Source organism: Narcine bancroftii, chromosome 1, assembly GCF_036971445.1.
Source record: "Narcine bancroftii isolate sNarBan1 chromosome 1, sNarBan1.hap1, whole genome shotgun sequence".
In the NCBI taxonomy this organism is placed as follows: Eukaryota; Metazoa; Chordata; class Chondrichthyes; order Torpediniformes; family Narcinidae; genus Narcine; species Narcine bancroftii.
The window spans coordinates 189,966,484-189,988,224 of NC_091469.1; the positions used below are offsets into that span (position 1 = coordinate 189,966,484).

At 39.5% G+C, this 21,741-nt stretch overlaps 1 protein-coding gene across 3 annotated transcripts in view; it reads left to right on the plus strand.

The window, feature by feature from the left end:
• The window catches only part of ubac1 (UBA domain containing 1), a 76,830-nt gene that overhangs the window by 35,026 nt on the left and 20,063 nt on the right, over positions 1-21,741 (plus strand). The window contains exons 9-10 of one of the 3 annotated variants that reach the window (XM_069885519.1): positions 2,628-2,766; positions 8,931-21,023. In XM_069885519.1, the coding sequence (XP_069741620.1) occupies positions 2,628-2,766; positions 8,931-9,046 (255 nt within the window). In that variant the 3' untranslated portion in view covers positions 9,047-21,023. The other 2 variants (XR_011340192.1, XM_069885532.1) reach the window with 2 other exon arrangements.

Genomic DNA, 21,741 nt, shown 5'->3' on the forward strand with positions numbered 1-21,741 from the left:
ACTTTATTTATTCGTTCAAAAAACAAATAATATATGACATATGCAGCAATTAAGCATGAACATGAATGTTTATTTTATATAAAAAAAGAAAAGAGGAAAAGAAAAAGAACCCCCCTCCCTTCAGCCAGGAGAGCCATAAAAAAAAAGAAAAAATATTAAAGAAAAAGTTAAATATACATATTAAAATCTAGTCAATACAAATTGAAATGTAAATATTCTGAGTATAACGGCCACTTATTAATAAAAAATTATAATTATCATGCGAAACATGTAATTTTTTCCATTATTAAACAATATTTCATCTCATTATGCCATCTATTAATATCAATCATATTTGTATCTTTCCACATACTAGCAATACATTTTTTCGCTACGGATAAAGCTAAATATACAAAAGCAAGCTGGAACTTATCTAATCCCAAACCTTTCAGAGGTTGCAAACTACCCAATAAAAATACTGTTGGATCTAAAACTATTTTAGATTAAAAAAAATGTTCCAACCGTATCACCACATCTGAAACACAAGTCTGATTCATGAAAACCATATTTTTTTTTAATTTTCAGGTGTCAAATATAATTGATGTAAAAAATTGTAATTAATCATTGCATAACATGCATTTATCAATCTAGTTACACTATCATAACCAATCATCTTCAAAAAAAATAAAACCAATATCCGCTTCCCATTTAATTTTAGATCTATCCCAACCCTTTTTATCCATACCATCCTGTAATATTTGATACATAGATGAAATATAACCCTTCTCTGGTAACTTCATAAGAAAAGTCTCAAATGTAGTCATTTTAGGTACTACACAAAAGAGTCTGGAAAAACAACCAACTGAAAAACCTCACAAACATAAGCGTATACAGAGCCGTTGTCATACCCACACTCCTGTTCGGCTCCGAATCATGGGTCCTCTACCGGCATCACCTACGGCTCCTAGAACGCTTCCACCAGCGTTGTCTCCGCTCCATCCTCAACATTCATTGGAGCGCTTTCATCCCTAACGTCGAAGTACTCGAGATGGCAGAGGTCGACAGCATCGAGTCCACGCTGCTGAAGATCCAGCTGCGCTGGGTGGGCCACGTCTCCAGAATGGAGGACCATTGCCTTCCCAAGATCGTGTTATATGGCGAGCTCTCCACTGGCCACCGTGACAGAGGTGCACCAAAGAAAAGGTACAAGGACTGCCTAAAGAAATCTCTTGGTGCCTGCCACATTGACCACCGCCAGTGGGCTGATATCGCCTCAAACCGTGCATCTTGGCGCCTCACAGTTTGGCGGGCAGCAACCTCCTTTGAAGAAGACCGCAGAGCCCACCTCATTGACAAAAGGCAAAGGAGGAAAAACCCAACACCCAACCCCAACCCACCAATTTTCCCCTGCAGCCGCTGCAACTGTGTCTGCCTGTCCCGCATCGGACTTGTCAGCCACAAACGAGCCTGCAGCTGACTTTTACCCCCTCCATAAATCTTCGTCCGCGAAGCCAAGCCAAAGAAGAAGATATCTCTACCAAACATACATTTTACCAAAGATCGAATTTGATAATAAAGAAATAGAGTTCTTATCAATACCAAAATCTTCCCTCATCTGATTAAAAGATAAAAACTTAACCTCTTTAAAACAATCTCCCAAATTTTCCACACCTTTAAATCTCCAATGCAATAAACTTTGATTATGTATTGAAAAAGAAATAAGTTGATTATTATACTTAATTGCCAGATTCAACCTGCGTGTCCCCTTCCTCCCTGTGCTGAAGAGCAGCTCTTTAAATTATTATGCACATTCTAACTTCACTGTGCTTCACCTTTAAAGAAATGCTGGGATCAGCCTCAACCCTTATACATTGCTTTTTATTTTAACTCTGAAAAGGATTTTACACCCTCTCTTGAGAGGGACTGTGAATCATCCTTCCTAAATTTGTTGGCATGCAGGATATAATCTTAACCAGTGGTTTGCAACAGATACGATCTAGACTGGAGTCAGGGAAGATTGCATAATTGCCCCAACACTTTCTTTCTTCAAGAAGTGTTACATCTTTCCTCCCACCTAATTTTCCCACTCAGGTAGAGTTAATCTACATAGCAAATGGCACTCAAGCTTACTCAATCTCACTCAATGAACTGCAATATGACAATTTCATTGAATTATAAAAGATGAGCTTTTCCACTCTTCATTCACAAAGCAAAGTTACTAGCGACCTTTCCCTCAAGTACTTTTCCAACTGACATTGAAAATCCCTGATGAGACCTTGGAAAACATGATTGCTTCCCAAATCTCAGGAACAACCCGTCCATAAAGCCAGGCTGATGAAATTTCCGAGTGAAAGTCAACCTCCAATATAAGAAATTTCCTCATTAAACTTCAGCTCTTCCAGCTTTAAGGATGCTCTTTAAAATTTGCTTTTGAGCAAGAATTTTGTTTTTAATCCTGAATTCCTTGTGGTTTCGGTCAAAAGTCTGTTCAACCTTTGAAGTAATTTGGATCTTTTTATCATATAGGGGTCTTGTAATTGAAACACTTCTCAATCTGTCATTATAGTGTTTACAACACCAGTTGATCTGGCAACAAGAAATTTGTATTGGTTTAAACTGATCAATAATGAGCAACTTTCATCATTCAGTGTGAATGGCTGCTGGGCGATCGAAAGCCTTCTCCTGAGGAATTGGATAATGGTATTGATGTTGAAAGTCCACTATTTCAAGCCATTTTGGACAACCCTGTGGTACAACTGGGACTGATTAATCCTAAAACACTGCTTGGTAAGTTTTAAAAAGCTTTGGTCTCATGAGAAAGTGTGAAAGTTTGAATTGCAAACTGCTTTTTGTTTCCTTTCATCTTTTCTGGACAAATTCTCCTTACAGTAGCAGCTACATCCTGATATTTCCATTGTAAACTTAGAATTTGAGTGTCTATAAGTTCAGGAGATGGCTATTTATCCTTCGAATCTGCTGTATCTTTCAATAAGATCATGGCTGATCTGATTGAGAGTTCCATATGTTCCAATTGATCCTAGATAACCTTTCACTCGCAAACTTGTTAGAATCTCTTTACCGCTGCCTTAAAAATAGTCAAAAAACTTTAATTCCAATGCCTTTTGAGAAAATGTTCGAAGGCTCAGCGCCCATTAGCAGAGGAAAATGTAACGTGATGTGCTTTAAATGGACAATCCTTCCTTTTAAAATAGTTATCGCTCGTTCTAGATTCTTCCATGAGAGAACATCCTTTCCACATCCAATCTGTCAAGACCGCTCAGTATGTTGAATGCTTCACAAGTTCCCTCTTGTTTTCCTGACCTGCAGAAGATAAAGCTAGTCTGCTCAATCTTTCCTCATAAGATACTTCTGCCATTTCCAGAATTCCATCTGGTATATCTTCCCTGGACTATCTCTAATGTACATGCTTCCTTAGGTAGGCAGTGTTCCGCATGCAACCTTGCCAGTGCCCTGCATAACCTTCCTATTTTAATATTTAATTTCCCTTGAAAAAACATTGTTTGCTCTACCTGTATAGTACTCTTTAACTTATTGTGCACAAGGGTCTTCAAATCTCTCTGCATCTCAGAACGAGACAATCTCTTAGTATTTTTTTTCAATTGTCTCTTTTGAAACCTTCATATGTCCTCTTCACATCTTGCTTTGTTAGAGATTCTTTGCGTCATCAGATTTAGCAATAATTTCTTTGTGGTCCATGTTCATGTACATTTTTTTTAAATGTAAAATGTTCAGGTTCCACCTTTCCTGTCACCCACTAAATCTTGCCAACCAGATGAAGACCCATTTGGTCTCTTCCTCATGCAGGATGTGATAACTGGCATGTCATGTGCATACATGTATCTCCCCTTGGTAATCTAGAGCAATAGGAGTAAACATGAGCGTTCATGATGGAGGCCGCCGGGCCAAGAATCTAGAGCAGGGGTGTCAAACTCAAATTCACGAGGGCCAAAATTAAAAACTTGGACGAAGTCGAGGGCCGAAGTAAATATTTATTGAAAATTTTCAACAACATCTGCATGTTTTCTCTTCTTTCAACATATGTAATGTTAAACTTTAGGATATAACTTTAGGAGGATAATGTTACAGGTCAGGAGTAGGTAGCTCAAGTTCACCCTTTGCTTGACCTGAGGGAAACCTATTTGGTCCCTGTGGAGATGTAGTCAGCATTCACAGGCTGTGTCCATTTTGGGCTGCATCAGGACTCAGCATTTCCTGCTCACTCCTCAGGCTCTAGGCCTCTATTCACCCTCGACCCACCATCCCTCTACCTGACCAGTCCTTTACCCAACCTCTACTCACCCCTCACTCCACTCGCTCTGCCTCTACCCACCCCATCCTATACACGCCCCTCTACTGCCTCTCCCCTCAACCTGTTCCTCCCTCTACCCATCTCTCACCCTCTAATCACCCCTCCCCTACTCGCCCTGCCCCTCCCCTTTTACCTCTTCCCTATCCACCCCTCCTTCTACTCATCCCTCCCTCTAACTGCCCCTCGCACCACCATAACTTCCCCTGCCCATTACTCCTCACCTACACCCTCTGCCCACCCCTGCTTACCCACCCACTCAGGCTCAGCGCGCTGCCGATCAGCCTTTGCGGACAGCCACCATCTCTCTCTTCACGTGCAGGGCCGAACCAGCCGTCCCTGGGGTCCGCGCAGGTGCAAGCGCTGAAGGCCGTGGCGACAGGGAGAAGTGCGCTCGCGCTGTGGAAGGGCCGTCCGGTGCCAGTCGCGCGGGGTTCGCGCTGCCCGGGGGCCGTGCGCAGCCTGCCATGTCCGTCGCGCCGACAGGAAATCACAGGCGCTCGCCAATCCGCCGCACCGTTCGACAGGTGGGAGAAGTGGTTGTGCGGGGAGCCTTCCAACTGGCTTGCCGGCTGATGACATCAACAGACTTCTCGTGTTACAATTTCTCGTGTTACAATGGGGAAGGATGTGCAATGAAGGGGGAGGATGGTGGGGGTAACATTACCAAAAAACAGCATCGGCTCTCGCTGCAGGGCGGGCCACCTCTAATACATTTTTGAAATGATCTTGCGGGCCAAATATAATTATATCGCGGGCCAAATTTGACATGTGTGATCTAGAGCATTAGGCTTGCAAAAGATTATTGAAATGCACAGATCAAGGACAGTAGGTACACATTCTGAACTAATTGTATGGCTACATGTTAACAAAGTATTTGAAAATCATCCAGGTATTTTGTTATTTGGTGGTTGACAAATATATTTTCCATTCACTGTGCTCAATGACTCAGATTGGAACTCTGACTAAGGGATTTATTGAGCAGTGTTTTGTTTCTATAACTGCCTTGCTTTGTAACAGAACATACTTAGTCAGATGTTCTAAGTACACTTCAGAATGTTTGAATGTGCTTGAAATGCTGTTGATTGAACAGTACACTTGTAGAATGTATGCATGGACCTGTGCCTGCATGACATTGCTGTGGTGATTACCCTATGTGGCTTCCCTTGAAGCAAACAGCTGATTGATCTTTACCAGCAAGAAAGCAAACTACAGTGGAAAGCTGCAGCAACAGCCATGTGGTACAAAAATAACTTTCCCTATGGATGTATTCTTTCCCAATAGCTGTGATAGATCTGCAAATTACCACAGCAGCTGTTATTGACTGTTTCTTTTAGAGCAGACTTGCTCATTTTTTTTTGATTTTGTTGAGTATATGAGCAAAATATCCTAACTGAATAGGATCATTATGTTTCAGAGGTATTTCCCTTTCCTAAAAATGTTTCTTTATGCATTACCTTTCAATCTGGACAGTAAGAGCATCCATGCTTGTAGGCTTTTCTTGTTTGATCAACAATGCATAAACTCAAGCACTTGGGCGGAAGTCTGCTTTTCGTTTCCCTGCATAGTTGCTTCCAATATCACTTTATAGTAATGCAACTAAGAACTTCTGGTCTGTCACCAAACATTGATTTCACTTTTCTTTGAAGCAGACATTGGATAAACAATTTCTTAAAACAGTCTTCTGTTGCAAAGAAATGATTTTGACTCTACTCTGTCCATCAGTATTATCCACAATGGACCCAACCAGTCCCCCTCCACTACCACCACTCTCCTCTGGCTGCGAGAACTTGTTCTCACCCTCAATAACTTCTCCTTTGACTCATCCCACTTTCTCCAGGTCAAAGGGGTAGCCATGGGTACCCACATAGACCCCAGCTATGCCTCCCCTTTTTGTTGGCTACGTGGAACAATCCATGCTACAAGCCTAAGGGGTAAGGCCCCTCATCTCTTCCTCCCCTACATCGACAACTTCTTTGGTGCTGCCTCATGTACCCATGATGAGCTTGTCGACTTCATCCACTTTGCTGCCAGCTTTCACCCTAACCTCAAATTCACTTGGTCCACCTCTAGCAACACTCTCTTTCCTGGATCTCTGCCTCCACCTTGGGAGACAAACACTCGATATTTATCTTCTACAAACCTATCAACTCCCACAGCTTCCTCAACTACACCTCTTCACACCCTGTACCCTGTAAGGATTCCATTCTCTCAATTTCTCTGTTGCATCTGCACCCAGGATGAGAACTTCCATGCCAGATCATCAGAGATGACCTCCTTCAAACATTGTAGCTTTCCATCTACTACCATCAGCTTGGCACACACCTGCATATCCTCGACTACCCGCACATCTACTCTTGCCCTCTCTGCCCCCATGTGGAGCAAGGACAGGATATCTCTTGTCCTCACTTCCCATCTCACCAGTCTCCACATCCAACACATCCTTCTCCACCAGTTCCGCCACCTACTACGTGACACAACCATTAGACATATTCCTCTCTCCTCCCCTCTCTGCCTTCCACAGGGACCACTACCTCACTGACTCACTTGTCTACTCCTCTCTTGCCACCAGTCGTCTCCTTTGGTATCTATCTCTGTGATCATAGAGGATGCTCACTAGTGCCCACACTACCTCCCTCACCACAATTCATGGCCCCAACAGTCCTTCCAAATGAAGCAACATTTGTAAATCTGCAGGGGTCATCTACTGCATCTAGTTCTCCCATTGCGGTCTCTACATCGGAGAGACTGGGCGCAGACTGGTAGATAGTTACGTTCAGCTCCTCGCCTCTGTGTGCCTCAATAGCATGGATTTCCCAGTGGCCACCCATTTCAATTCCCCATCCCATTCCCTTGTTGACATGACTGTTCATGGACTCGTGAACTGCAAGACTGAGACCACCCACAAACTTGAGGAACAGAACTTCATCTTCCGACTAGGCACCCTCCAACAGGATGGCATTGATATCAACTTCTCTGGCTTTCATTAAACCTTTCCACCCCCAACCCCCACCTTCACATCTTCCCCCATTGCTTTACCCCAGCTCTATCTCTCTCCCTTTTCTCTGACTTCTTTCACACAGACACAATCAATTCTCACTTCTCCCCTTATTATATCCATTTAAGGTCTTTTGTTAGTCTGGACTCCTCCCCCAAGCAGCACTGTCTCCATTCTGAGATTTTGTGTCTTTTGCTTATTCTTTGCTCATTCATTGAGGAAGAGCTCAGGCCTGAAACATCGGCAATATATCTTTGTCTCTTCGGAATGCTTGAAAGACCCACTGAGTTCCTCCAGCATTTCAGTGTGTTTTTACTACAATCACGGTGTCTGTAGACTTTTCTGTCACTCCATCAAAATTAATGTTCATAATAAAACTTTAAATTATTAAAAAAACCTCCAACATTTTTTGTGTTAATTCTCATGACATTTGATTTTCAGAATGTTTCTGATGATGCATCAGTTTGAGTGAATCCTAATTTGCTTGCACTTTTACACCTTGAGTTATTAAAGAACTTTGGCGTTGGGCTGCAAGCAGGATTGATGAAGTCATTTATGGAGTGGAAGAATTTTCACAGGATGCAAAGAGATGTTGATAGTGAAATGGGCTGAAAATTGGCAAATGGAGTTGATCTTGCCCTATGTGAGGTTATGTACTTTTGGATGTGTACCATGAATAGAAAAGTCGGGAGTATTGAGGAATGGGGATAGCTGTGTCATGAAGGAGGCAAGGCAGATAAACATGATTAGGAAGACACACAGGATACTGGCCTTCATTAGTCAGGACATTGAATACAGAAGTAAGAGGTTTTGCTCCAACTTTAGTCAGACTTTGGCTTGAGTACTGCATGCAATCTGAGTCACCAAGATGTAGGAAGGATATGATGAGTGCTGGAGAGGGTGCAGAAGCAAATCACCAAAGTTTTGCCTGGGATAGAGTGGCTCAATTACGAGGAGAGACTGGAAAAGCTAGGGCTTTTTACCCTGAGGAGGATAGGGGGGATCATGACTTGGGTTTATAAAACTGAGGTGTATAAGATAGTAGGCTGCAGATAGATAAAACTGGAGCTCAGGAGTTTTAGGGTAAGGAGGAAAAGATTCAGAGTGAATAAGAGGGAAACTCCCCCCACCCAGAAAGTGCCTCAGATGCATGGAGAGAGTGACTGAAGTTGGTCACTGACAGAATTTAAGAGTCTAGATAAAAATTTGAGTCATTTGGGCATAGAGGGCTATGAAGCAAGTGTTGGGCAATGGGGTATTGTGGAATGGTGCCCATGGACAAATAGGGGTGTATGGCTTGTTTCTGTGCTGTAATGATGCCATGATAAAACCAATCAAACAATAATTTTGATTAAAAAGGTATTTAAATGATAAAGGAATATATATTTTTGTAAATTTATTTATTTGCTGGGCTTGATGACTTTTAATTAACACAAGTTATTATTTAATAACATGTACAGTTTATTTAATGACTAAGACACAATTTTCAATCATTTTTAAAAGTAATCTTGTACTATGCAGTTATTCAGTGGAATTTTACCTTTTTAGATTTTACCTGCAATTCACTCTCCCTATTTTCTCTCCTTCCACCCTTGCCCTTCATTCCTCACCCCTTCCCTCTTGCAGCATTTGAAGATATGCTGGAAAATCCATTGAATAGCACTCAGTGGATGAATGATCCTGAGACCGGCCCTGTAATGCTGCAGATTTCTAGAATTTTCCAGACACTGAATCGTACGTAGGACATCCCCCTCTCATCAACACAGGTGCTTCCATGCAGAAATGGGTGCCATGTCCTGAGAAGACCAATTGTGGATTGTTAACTAGTGGAACCAGTTTGTACTTGATGTGAGAAGCTTGCAACTAGATCCACTTAACTACTGTTGCCTTTGGATCTAGTGTTTAAGGCCTTGATCTGAGATTTTTTTTTACATTTAAAAGAAAGGTTGTTTGTAAATTGCACAGATTTCATGACACAAAAGAGAACATACAAAAACAATGGCAATGGTTATATCACTGGGAAAAGGGCAACAGATGTGTTGTTTGGCTTTTGGACATTTATGACAGCCAAAGAGCAGAGGGAAAAATGCTTGGGTTCCACTAAATAGATGTTTATTGTTTGATTGCCGTCATTTTTGAACCCAAAACCTCTTTTAAAAGGAGGGAATGCCTTTGATAATAGGCAAGCAGAACTATTCCTAGAGAAATGCACTAAAGTAGCATTGGAATGGCCTTAACGTGGAGAGCAATGATACTCTTGGTTGGTATTCCTCTATAAGAACTTCAAAATTAGTGGTAGCACACAGCAAAGGAAGCAGTCCAGTTGTGATTGCAATATTGAAAATAAAAGGTAATAATTCTCATTAGGTAAGGGTTTCTTATTGCATCTTTTACTAATATGCAAGTTTGGATTTTTCTTGCATCCAATAACGAGGGTGTATATGAGAAATTACATTTAAAATACAATTTCAAATAAGTGTTTTAGAATATTCTCCCACAAATTGCTTTTTCTTTTAAAGATTTGTACAGTTATGAAAGGATTCCTTTGCCACTTTGGATGATTGCCTCTTCTCTCACTACATGGTACTATGTTGCTTATTACTGCTGTGTATAAGGAATCTGTAAATGAGGATTTTTATAGAATGCTCTATTTGGAGAACTTGTACAGATGAGTTCTTAAACTTGTGATATCCCTGGATTGCCATGCACCAGCCTATACCTTCTTTTTCACGAGACAAGAGAAAATCATTCTGACGTCATTGCAATCATCATAAAATCGATCGTTACCATGAATAAATGAAGTTTTACTTTAATTAGTTTTCCAGTGATACTGGAGTAGTCATCTGTTTATGAAAAGGACATATTTTGGTTGCTGGAGTTTATCCTTGCATCTGAATAGCTAAAGGTAGCAACATTTTATCAGTATAGTTTATCAAAATAAAGCGATGGAGCAGAAGAACCGCTTTGGTCCCCATAAAGTGAAATTGGTTTGTTTCTCTTGAAAATATTTATAAATTCACCAAGACAAAAGTAGTTCTTAACCTCGTTGTGCTTGGTTATGATTTATACATTGCTCTCCATAATGTTTGGGACAAAGACATTTTTTCATTTATTTGCTCCAGTGTTTTAAATTTGTAATCAAACAATTCACATGTGATTAAAATGTGCATCCAGATTTTATTCAAAGGTTTTATGAATACATTTTGATTTGACCATGTAGAAATTACAACACTTTTTATAAATAGTCCCCTCATAATGTTTGGGACATAGCAATGATATGTATATTAAAGTACTGGAGTCATGTTTAGAACTTTGTTGCATACCCCTTGTGTACAATAGCTGCTTGAAGTCTGTGATTCATAGATATCATCAGGTGCTCAATATCTTCTCTGCCAGGCATCTACTGCAGCCATCTTCACCTCCTGCTTGTTTTGGGGGCTTGTCCCATTAGTTTTCTCTTCAGCATATTAAAGGCTTACTCAATTGGATTTAAATTGGGCGACTGACTTGGCCATTCAAGAATTTTCCATTTTTTAGCTTTGGAAAAACTCCTTTGTTGCTTTAGCAGTGTGTTTGGGATCATTGTCTTGCTGTAGGATGAAGTGACATCCAATGAGTTTGGAGGCATTTGCTCATGCTTGAGCAGATAAGGTGTTCCTATATATCTCAGAATTCACTTTGTTACTGCCATCAGCATTTGCTTCATCAATGAAGATAAGTGCACCAGTATCCGTAGCAGCCATTCATACCCCGGCTATACACCCCCACCACCATGTTTCACATGACACGGTGTGTTTTAGATCTTGGGCAGTTTCTTTGCGTCTCCGCTGTTTGCTCTTGCCATCGCTCTGGTACGGATTAATCTTGGTCTCATCTGTTCACAAGACCTTTTTCCAGAATTCTGCAGACTCTTTTAAAAATATTTCTTGGCAAACTGTAATCTGGCCATCCTGTTTCTGTGGCTAATGGTGGTTTGCATCTTGCATTGTATCCTCTGTATTTCTGTTCATGAACTCTTCTGCAGGCAGTAGTCATTGATACACCCATACCTGCCTCCTGAAGTGTTTCTAATTTACCAGACAGGCATTTGGGGATTTTTCTCTTCATTATGAAGAGAATTCTTCCATCATCATCCTTGGCCTTCCAGACCTTTTGTGATTATTGAGCTCACCAGTATGCTCTTTTTAATGATGTTCCAAACAGTTGATTTTGGCTATCCTAAGTTTTGGGCAATGTCTCTTGCTGTTTGATACTTGTTTTTCAGGTTCCTAATGACTTCTTTGAGTTTAATTGGGACAACTCTGGTACTTGTGCAATCACAAAGATGAGCAAAAGCTTAGAAGCAAGTCTAGCTCTCTTATACCTGCCACTATGAAACATACCTGAGTAATTGCAAACACCTGTGAAGCCAAATCTCCTAAACATTATGATGCCCTGAAATGGGGAATCTATGTATAAAACGTGATGTAAAACCAAAATATATCCAAAAAACCTTGAATAAAATCTGGAATGTGCACTTTAATCATGTGAATTGTTCGATTATAAATTTAAAACTGGAGCACAGGGGCAAATAAAGGAAAAATGTGTCTTTATTCCCAAACATTGTGGAAGGCACTGTAAGTTATTATTTTGTAAGTGTTTGGAGGCTTTTGGAAGGTACTGATTCATTACCAATTTTAGTTTGTAGTTTGAAGTACAAGTCCACCAGTGCTTAAAAGAAGAGGCCACGCAGAGTGGGAGCTCTTTCGGTATTTGTATAGGTTGAAAGAATTGTCAAAAGGTTTGCAATGGAATGGATAATTGTCAGTCTTGTTTAGATAGATGACCTTTATTATTGCACAAGTACAATGAAATTGAGTGCACATCCTGTCGGTGCATGCATACATCAAACAAACAAATAAAATATAAAAACAACACAAGAAAACAATACAATATTCAAAACACTATTGTGACTTGTTAGCTGGTTTTGATTTTCAACTGTGAAATGTGAAAATATCTGCCTATTTGCATCATCATTGCCCATAATAAACCAGACCAACAATCCTCTCTGAATTAGTTTGGAATAGATTTGGTTGTCCAGGAAACAGTATTCATTGCCTGAAGTGCAATTTTAAAATGGCTTAGAGAATATTGAGTGATATTTGTGCAATGCAGAAACCTTTTCCAGATGTAACCATGGGAACTGAAGTGCCATGATTGGCAAAACTGCGCCATTGCACAAATTAGATTAATTTCTACAATTCTAAATAGGCCAGATTCTGTTTGCGCTCCAGATTCTCTCTTCCCCCTCCCCACCCCCCCCCCCCCCCACCACTTCAGCCAATTTTGATTCACTGCTTTGTGAATTGAATGTTGCCCATATTCTTGGTGTGCCCCACTGAAAATTACAATCTTCATGTCAACAACCTCAGTAGGCATTTTGGTTCCTGGAGCAGGAGAATGAGAGGTGGTATCGCTGCATAGCATTAATGTGTGTTAATTTCCTAGTTATAGAAATTCACGACATCAAAGAGGCCCATGCAAATCAAAATAACAATTGAGATTAATCACTTTTGGTCAATTGCCTTGTAATTTACTTCATTCTGAGTGCGCTGAGGGAAACTAAAGCTGCCTGCAGATGCAGGAATCTTGAGCAGACAAAGAATGACTGAAGGATGCAGCAGGTCAGATAGCATCATAGATAGAATTGGTCAGTTATTGTTCCCAGTCTGGTGATCAAGGGTCCAGACCAGAAATGTTGATTTGACTATTTCTAACTATACATGCTGTCTGACTTCAAGTTCTGCCAGCAATTCCTTGTCTGATGATAAATGTTCATCCTTGTGTTTCTAGTGTGCGAAGAGAGTGTTATTCTCTACTATTATTTCAAATTCAGTGTTCTAGAACCCTGTAACTTTGGAGGAAAGAAATTCTTCTCTCCAGCACGTTACATCTTTTATTGGTGTGGCCAGAACTGTAGCAGTTTATCAGCTATGACTTGATTACTTGATACATGTATTTGTTGCAGTGACCAACCATGGAAAGTGCTCCTTTTATTGTCATCATTACCACCTTGTTCATTAACTTTGCTGCATTTTAGGATCAGTCAACACAATTTCCAAAGTTCTCCTTTTGGGTGTTCAATCGTTTAATGAGTATTTTCTCACTTAGTTTGCATTTCCTCAAATGCATTTACTTGTATTTCTTTGGATTGATTACTGATTTCTGTTTGATTTACAAATTTTCACTTGCAAGGAAACAGAATTATTTCTAGAAAAGTTGGTAGTTTCCCATTTTGCCTGTGACTACACTTGTTGCACATGTGTTGCTATTGAGGGAGTGGAGTTTGGTTAAATTCTCAGTTTATGCTTATCTGACCATGAAGTGTTGATTTTCACCTCCTGAGGAGCTCTTCATTAAGTGGTGAATAGATTAATGGATGTGGCTTTGTATTTCAACTCTCAGTAAGTAATTTTTGCAAACCACTTTGGTGTGCCCCTTGCTGTTCAAAGATGATCCCTCATGTACTTGTTTCAAAAGGGTAATGTGCGCCTTTAGCTTTCCCATGTGCATTTCAGTCATTGCTAGAATTTGAAGAAGTACCAGCTCTTGAACAGATGATCTGATGATCACCTCTACCTATGCCCTCCTATAAACAAATTGATTATAAATAGGAAACCTCCCTCAACCAGAGCCTATGCATAATTATAGGGATTTGAAATTGGAACTCTGAGAATCCATTGTTCCAAACTTTAGGCTGATTTGTTTGATCTTGCACTCTCCTTTTATCATGTGCAAATTTTTAAAAAACTTATAAAACCAGTCTTACCCTTCAAAAGAGCATGCCATTGGCTGTGCCATCTTGGTAACAATGTGCCCTTTGTATTGATAACTCTTGTTCCATCTTGCACAATTGCAGCCGCCCCCCCCCCCCCCCCCCACCACCGTCATTACGGCTATGCATGTTATGGAAAGTGGCCTGGCCAGACATTACAAATTGCTGCCTATAAATTTGAGATGTAGAATAAAATTCACTCTCACAATGGCCTTTTTAGATTGCAAGACACAGTATCGCTGAAGACATGACCCGTCTTGGAAAGCCAGCTTATGTGTTCACACTGAGTACAAAAAAAGTGAGCTCCATGAGGTATTTCAAACTGCAAGCCGGTTTCCCGAAGCAAAGGTGGCGGGATGTTTATCACATAAACGTCAGCATCAACTGTGACGTGAACATGTGCTCCTGGAGGTGTACCTGCTGCGCACTCAAAATGAATTTGAGTTTCCTGCCGTTTCATCGCAGGCTGAAGACGTCATCACAACATTGTCAGCCATTCCCAGTTTGACCAGGCAAGACAGGTGTACAATTTTAGATTGGTCACAGAGCTCTACGCTCCACCACTGGCAGTACCCTTTGGTGGATCGAAACAGCTCGAAGGCAGAGAAAATCCGGCTTTCAAGCTCTGTAAAAGAGCCTAGAGCGTTTAAAGGGTTGGGGTGGGGGTGGAAGCAGAAATAAATAAATCAGCGCCATTTTTTTTCCAACTCTTGTTTCTTGAGGCACGCACAAATGATGAAGCTTTGTGTTATGGAAAATCGCGATATGGCTGTTTTCCTGAAACTCAACAACACCCACTCCCCATAACATAAGGAACACAGATTGTCTCTAATTGAGTTCGTATTGTGTGTATTAAAATGGTTCCGAATAAGGTATTGTTGAGCAAATCAAAAAATTGATACATTATTGTCAAGTCGAGGTAATTTTCAAAATAAATGAAAGCACTTGACATTAAAGTGATGCTGTTTCCCGACTGTCAAGTGATGGATAATAGAAATTTTTCAGTGGATGTTTATGGGCTTTAAGATTGAATTCTATCAAATAAGATGGTTCTTTTTCTAATTGTCAGTTTACGCATCTTGTAAAATATTAGTTAGCCACACTTTTTAATCTCTCCGTGCCTCCATTTGTGCTTCCGACTGCAATAACAAATTTCATACTGTTGGGAATTGCTGCCAAGGCCTAATTGTAGCATTCATTCACAGGAACAAGCTCAGAAGGTAGGGAAAATGTTACTAATCCACAGTACATCTGCAAGCTTGTAAAAAGTAGATTACTTAAAAATTAAACCTTTTTTCCACTTTCAATGGCTTGAGGGTTTCCAACTTTTGTTTCCAATACAGTATTCATTATTTGTATTCTACTTTCTTCAGGAGTTTTCATTTTCTGGGGTTTTGGGGACAATGGTAATTTTATTTGTAATTAAAATCAATTGAATGGATAAGTGCCACTAGTGGATAATGGTAATAAGTTTATTGTCATGTATATTGTGCAATATACATGTCCAACAAAATTTTTATTTGTTCCCTTCCCCATTACAGGTTAGCCATTTTTGGAACTAGAAAAAGTTACCATATTGTAAATATGTTTTATTTGTTTTTATCCTTGTTTTAGGGAAGGAGAGTTTAATAAAATGGCAGATGACCATTTCTGATCTTGGTTGTTCCAAGTGTAGGCCTTCGGTGGTTTGTGATTGCTTTGTTCGTTGAGCAGTGCAATGTCTGCATTGAGACCTATTGAAAATGATGTGACCTGAGCTGAAATAGTTTTTAGCTAATGTGAACTCAGCAGAGGTATTTAGAAATGTTTCAAATACAAGTGGCAGATAATTTGAATGCAACACCAAGAGGAAGCGAAATGGAAAAGGATGCGAATTGTTGAGAATCAACGTAGGCATTTCTCCACTTCCGCAAAAAGATATTTGATTAGTGAAGCTCAAATAGTACATTGGTCACTGACTAATTTGCCAGACTTGAATCTTTTTCATGTTTGTTCGAGGAAAATTTTCTGAACAAAAATAGGATATATTTGTACCATTGTTCTTTTGTTTCTAGTCATCAAGCTATCTTGCAACCCCTTCTTTTTTGTCTGCTTACTGAATAGGATCCTGCTCTGACCAGCAATAATTTAATATTCTTCATTCCTTCAAAGCTCCAAATAAATGCAATTTATTTCTGACACAAGTGCTAGCACCCCATATTATTCCGAAGTTTGCTAAATCTTCAAATGTCCCAATGTTTAATCCTATCATCTACAGGCTTGTTATTGCTACTTGTTAACATCTATGGTAGTACTGTACTTGTTAAATCACCCGATCTTTCTCTCAATTCATTCTGTAGTCTTTACCATAAGTGAAGATTTATATTCACAATATTGATAACCTTTTAGACTTTTCTGTATTCAGTTAAGATTTTTATTTTGTTATGCCCATCTGAAATGTACTAGAAGGTTGTCCATGTGTTCACCTTCCTGAAATTCCATGGTTTTTCACCAAATAAATAAATCCAATTAATGGTTTCCAACCTTGCTTCCTTAATGATTTGGATGAAATTGCATGCTTTCTCCAGTCTCCTGTATCATTTAACTAACATTTATTAAAATATAAAATGTGTGGTTAATTCAAGATGTTTTGGGAGCTTGCTATTCATAGATTAAACATGCAGCACTGAAATAAGCCAAGTCAACCCAATGAGTCTGTGCTGCCCAATTTATAGGAGTGGAAAGAAACCAGAGCCCCTGGAGAAAACCCACACAGGCATGAGGAAAATATACAAATTCCTTACCGGCAGCATGGACTTTGAGCCCAGGTCTGGGCCCGATCACCGGTGGTGTAAAGGTGTTGGGCTAATTCCCACACCAACCATGGTGCTCTGTTTTTATTTAATTAGTTGCCACCTTTTCTCAGTTTTAAATGGTGACTGCTCATTGAAAGATTATTCTTTTTGTTGTCTGCTTGTGAAAGACTTTAATACAACTATTCACTGCCCCAACCTTGGAAGAAGGGAAATTACCTAGGCGGGATTCCCACTAATAATCACTATCTGTTAACGTTGATTGAAAGTTTGCATGGCAAGATGAAATTTGGATCCACTTTTTCTGCAATTCCTTCTGACCTGAATGACTGAATTAAAATCTTGGACAAGTTCCTTTTGGAATAGCCTCTGGAATAATTTGAAAATTGTAAGGAGATATTTATGAATTCTATTCAGCAGACAAGATATGGAGGTATTCTGTTGCGGTGAGAAGCCTTGCTACTCTTGATCACAAGTTTGAAAACTTGTTCTGCATTGGTAATGTAGTTCTTGACTAAGCTAGAGGTCTGCATTTCCTCTTTTGAAGAAATCTGATGTCAGAAAAACAGGTTTAAAATCTGTGTTTAACTGTCATTTTGTTAATACCTGCTGACTGGAGAGGAAAAGGACATTGTTGTTTACTAACTGCATGGTTTCTCTCCAAATCTGTTAATTTATTTGCTGAATTAGAAAAAGATGTGAATCTTGTTACCAAACCAAAGTGCTATTCATATTTAACAAAAGTTGGAGATACCTCAGTGGGCCCACCGGCATCTGCAAACGTGCATACAATGTTTCCTGAAATATTTATGATTCCTTGGTTCATGTCAAAAGGAGAAGGCTGGAAGGCAGGAAACTATATTTGTTGCCGAACATTTCTCCACTAACTGCATGTGATGTGAATCATTGGAAACTGTCTAATTCAAACTAGTTAGATTATTTAGAATGGCTACCTTGGAGCTTTATCTGCATATATGTACGCATCTTGAGAATCTGAAATGCTGCTTACGAGAACCCTTTGTCAATGTATTGTGAAACTGTCGCTCGAAATCCAATGCAGATTTGTGACTAGGCATCTGACATCTTTCATGAGTTCTTGTAGTTGGGGCTTCACTTGCTGTCAGGACTGGCAAATTTCCAGAGAAGTTGTATTTTAGTAATCATCATTTTGCCTCTGTATTTTTAAAAAAAAAACACAAGAGCAGCAATATCCAATCATCCTCTATTAGCCAGAATGATTTTCCCATGTAATTTAAGATGCATTTTAATGTCCCAGTTTGTAGAAGTATAGATTCTTAATGAAAATTTGTATAATTGTCAAGTCATAAGACCATTTCCTCTTCTTGGGCAATTTCAAAATGATTCCTTTGTTTTGATCTGATAAACATTAAATCTAGTTTCTCACTTTCTGTTCCAGAGAGTATGCCATCTGCGCCTCTCTAAATTTGTTCTGAGAGGCAAGACTTACTAAGAATGTAGCCTGCTCTGGTGATTACAGGAACATTCACTCTACTTGTATTCAGGTCGTGATTTATTTGTTTGTGGTGCATGCAATCACATTGGCCACATACACGGCTGACTTAATTTGCATTACTTTTACAAATTTCCACGCCTCAATTGGGGCTAAAAATTCAGGCCTGTACTCTACTGCTAAATATAGGACCTGCTGGCCCTCTGATGGTTCCTTGTTAATGAAAAAAGTACAAGGGTGGTTGAACATTCCATCATGTACATTGCTCTCCTCTCATTTCTATAGCAGTATTTGCTGTCACCTGCCATCTTGAATCTATGGTTTTTTTTTTACAATTATGGGTGGCGCAGTTAATGCATCTCTGTTGCGGTGACAGCAACCTGGACTGGGGGTTTGAATCCCGTGCTGTCTCTAAAGAGTTTGTATATTCTCCCTGTGTCTGTGGGTTTTCTCTGAGTGCTCCGGTTTCCTTCCACCCTCCAAAACATACCTGGGTTAAGAGCCAGTTGGGTCTAATTGGACAGCATGGGTTCATGAGCTGAAAGCACCTGTTACCATACTCTGTCTACATTTTTTTTAAATTTTAATTCCTTGGATGCTGGCAAACCCATTGTTTCATTTGATTAACAGTAGTGTTCTTATCTACATATGGTGCAAAAACAGATGGGACAAATTTGTGCCTAAATCAGATTACATGTAGTATGAATTGATCTCATGACCTGAACTGAAGTATTATTTAATTTCTTTTCCATTCTAATTATGCAGTTTTTGCTTCACTTTTGGAAAAATATCAAAATTCCTTCCTCTGGTGTTCGAACCAGTGGTTTGCTCAAATTGTAAGCTTAAACAAATCAATGATTTGTGATGTACTTCTCATGTGCTTTGAGGTTGGAGATCAAATACAGCCTTCCTATTTCAACTGTTCTCCATTTTAAAGCTAGTCACTGTATTTGTGATCGAACTAATTGATGTGACATTCTGACAATGGAAGTATGAGTTGATGGAAGAGGGAGAAACCACTGTGTGTCATGAGGGGATTGAGTCAGCCCCAGTGCAAGCATCCTAAATATATCCAAAGTTTTAGTTGATGCTCGATTTATTTAGCACATTGGATTCCTCCTCCATTCACTTTTGGCAGGATCACGTTCAATGATCATGCAGCAGTTTTACTCCAGGATAAAATCAACCTGTCAAATTTGGTTTCTATAGTGCAGTAAAAGGATTCCAATGGCCTTTCAATTAAAAATGATAATAAAAGAGGAAACTTGAAGATTATATTTTAATGTAAATGGTTATTTCAAATTGACCATAATATTTCTTGCCTCTGTTGTCTTTGCTTTGGAAGAACTACATTATCAATATTATTTGTTAAGTCATCAATGAGAGTCATTGCTATAGTACTTTTGAGTATTTACTGGCACATTCGTGATGCAAAACCACTAATTAAAGTCAGCTCTAGTGAATCATCCATATGTAGAAAAAAATGCCATTCATAATGTACTTGGTTATATATCTCCTCATTGATAAGTGTCCTCTGTTTTGTGGACAAGTTCCATGCAAGTTGTAGATAATGGAGGAAAAGTTTTTTGTTGTTTGTGGCACAGTTACAATTGGGTTTGAGAAGAGAGGAGCAACACAAAATGCTTTGGGGAAGATGGAAACAATCTTGCTGGATTTATCATTTCATTGAATCATCCAGCATGGAAGCAAGTTTTTGGCCCCACTTGCCCACACCAACTAAAATGTCCCACCCATACTAGTCCCACCTGCCTGCATTTTGTAAGATTGGAAGCAGATTCAAAAGATTCATTTTTAATGTGTCATGGTGAAATATGCAGAGGTTTGAATCAACTATAGGTGAGTGAGACTAATTGGATAATGCTTTCAAAAGGTTATAATGACTCAATAGATTAGATGGTCTCTTGTCTTGTAAAATCCACAAATTTTCCACCAGTTCTGCCTGAAAATACAAATATGATTTTGAAAAAAAAAGTTGGGTTGGCCCAGGAAGAGAGACAGGAGAAAGTAGGTTTATTGTTTCATATATTGATTTCACTGGCCCAGCCCCCAGACAAGTTATTTGCAATGAATACAGCAGAAGATGTGAATCTACTATCATTAGGTCTGAACAGATAATGTTCATGCTTTAAATTAGTGCACCAGGATTCAATACCACACGAGAATTTAATGGAAATGATCTTGAAACTATCTAGACTAATGCGTTGTTCTTGTCTTGTCTACTAACTACAGTCTAATGTTATCTAAAGAAAGATTAGCCTATATGGCAGTTCAAAACCTAAAGATGTTGAAACCAAAATCTTAACTGACACTACTAGGGTTAATTGTGTCACATTGGAGTCGTGCATTGCAGAAGGTTTCTCTGGACCTATGCAGGTCTTTTTGAAAATAGGTTGCAATTCTGTATTGAAGCTGCCTTTTATGTGTTCTGATTAATGAAATTGCTTGTAAGAACAGCCCTCAATTGAAAACCATTCTTCCTCTCCATTCTGTATATGTTTGGAGTGATTGTGAACTGGTTTTGTGGATTGTGAAGTACATGCTAATGTGAACTATGATTTCAGGTTGTTTTACAAAATGTTTGGAATTTATTTATTTGCAATAAAAGATTAAAGAGTCTTTGATTTTATTTGTATAATTTTCAAAATTACTTGAATTCTAGCATTATGATTAAAACATGAGAGTCTGCAGACACCATGATTGAAGTAAAAAACACAATGCTGGAGAAACTCACCAGGTCAAAGTGTACTTTGTATGGCAAAGCTAACAGTGCATAACCAATGTTTCTGGCTTGAGCCCTTCATCAAGGTATGGAAAAATGTAGGGAGGTGCCTGAACAAAATGGTGTGGGAGGAGCACACTCCCACAGGCAAGAGGTAATGGGTGGATAAGGGAGGGCACACTAGTGTGTAGGGGATGGCTCTGAATGGAGAGGGAAGGGAGTGGAGAGCTGGAGGAAAGAAGACAGGGAATGGGAAGGGAGGGAGAATGAGGAGTAGGCTAGCAAAAACCAGAGAGGTCTATGTTCATGCCATCCAATTGGAGAGTGCCCAGATTGAAATTTAAGGGTTGCTCACCCAATTTACAGGTGGTTTTGGTTTGACAGTACATGAGTCCATGAACAGACATGTCAGCGTAGGAGAGGTGCGCAAAATTGAAATGCTTGGCCCCTGGGAGATTACTGTCACTGTTGAGGACCCAGTAAAGGTGCTCAGTGCAGTGATCTCCCAATCTGCATTGTTACAAGATCAAACCAGCAACCACAAAGTAGGCATATCACACAGGGGTAAAGATGAATAATTATTAACAAAAATTCACCTTCAAACTTTAATTCAAAATCCC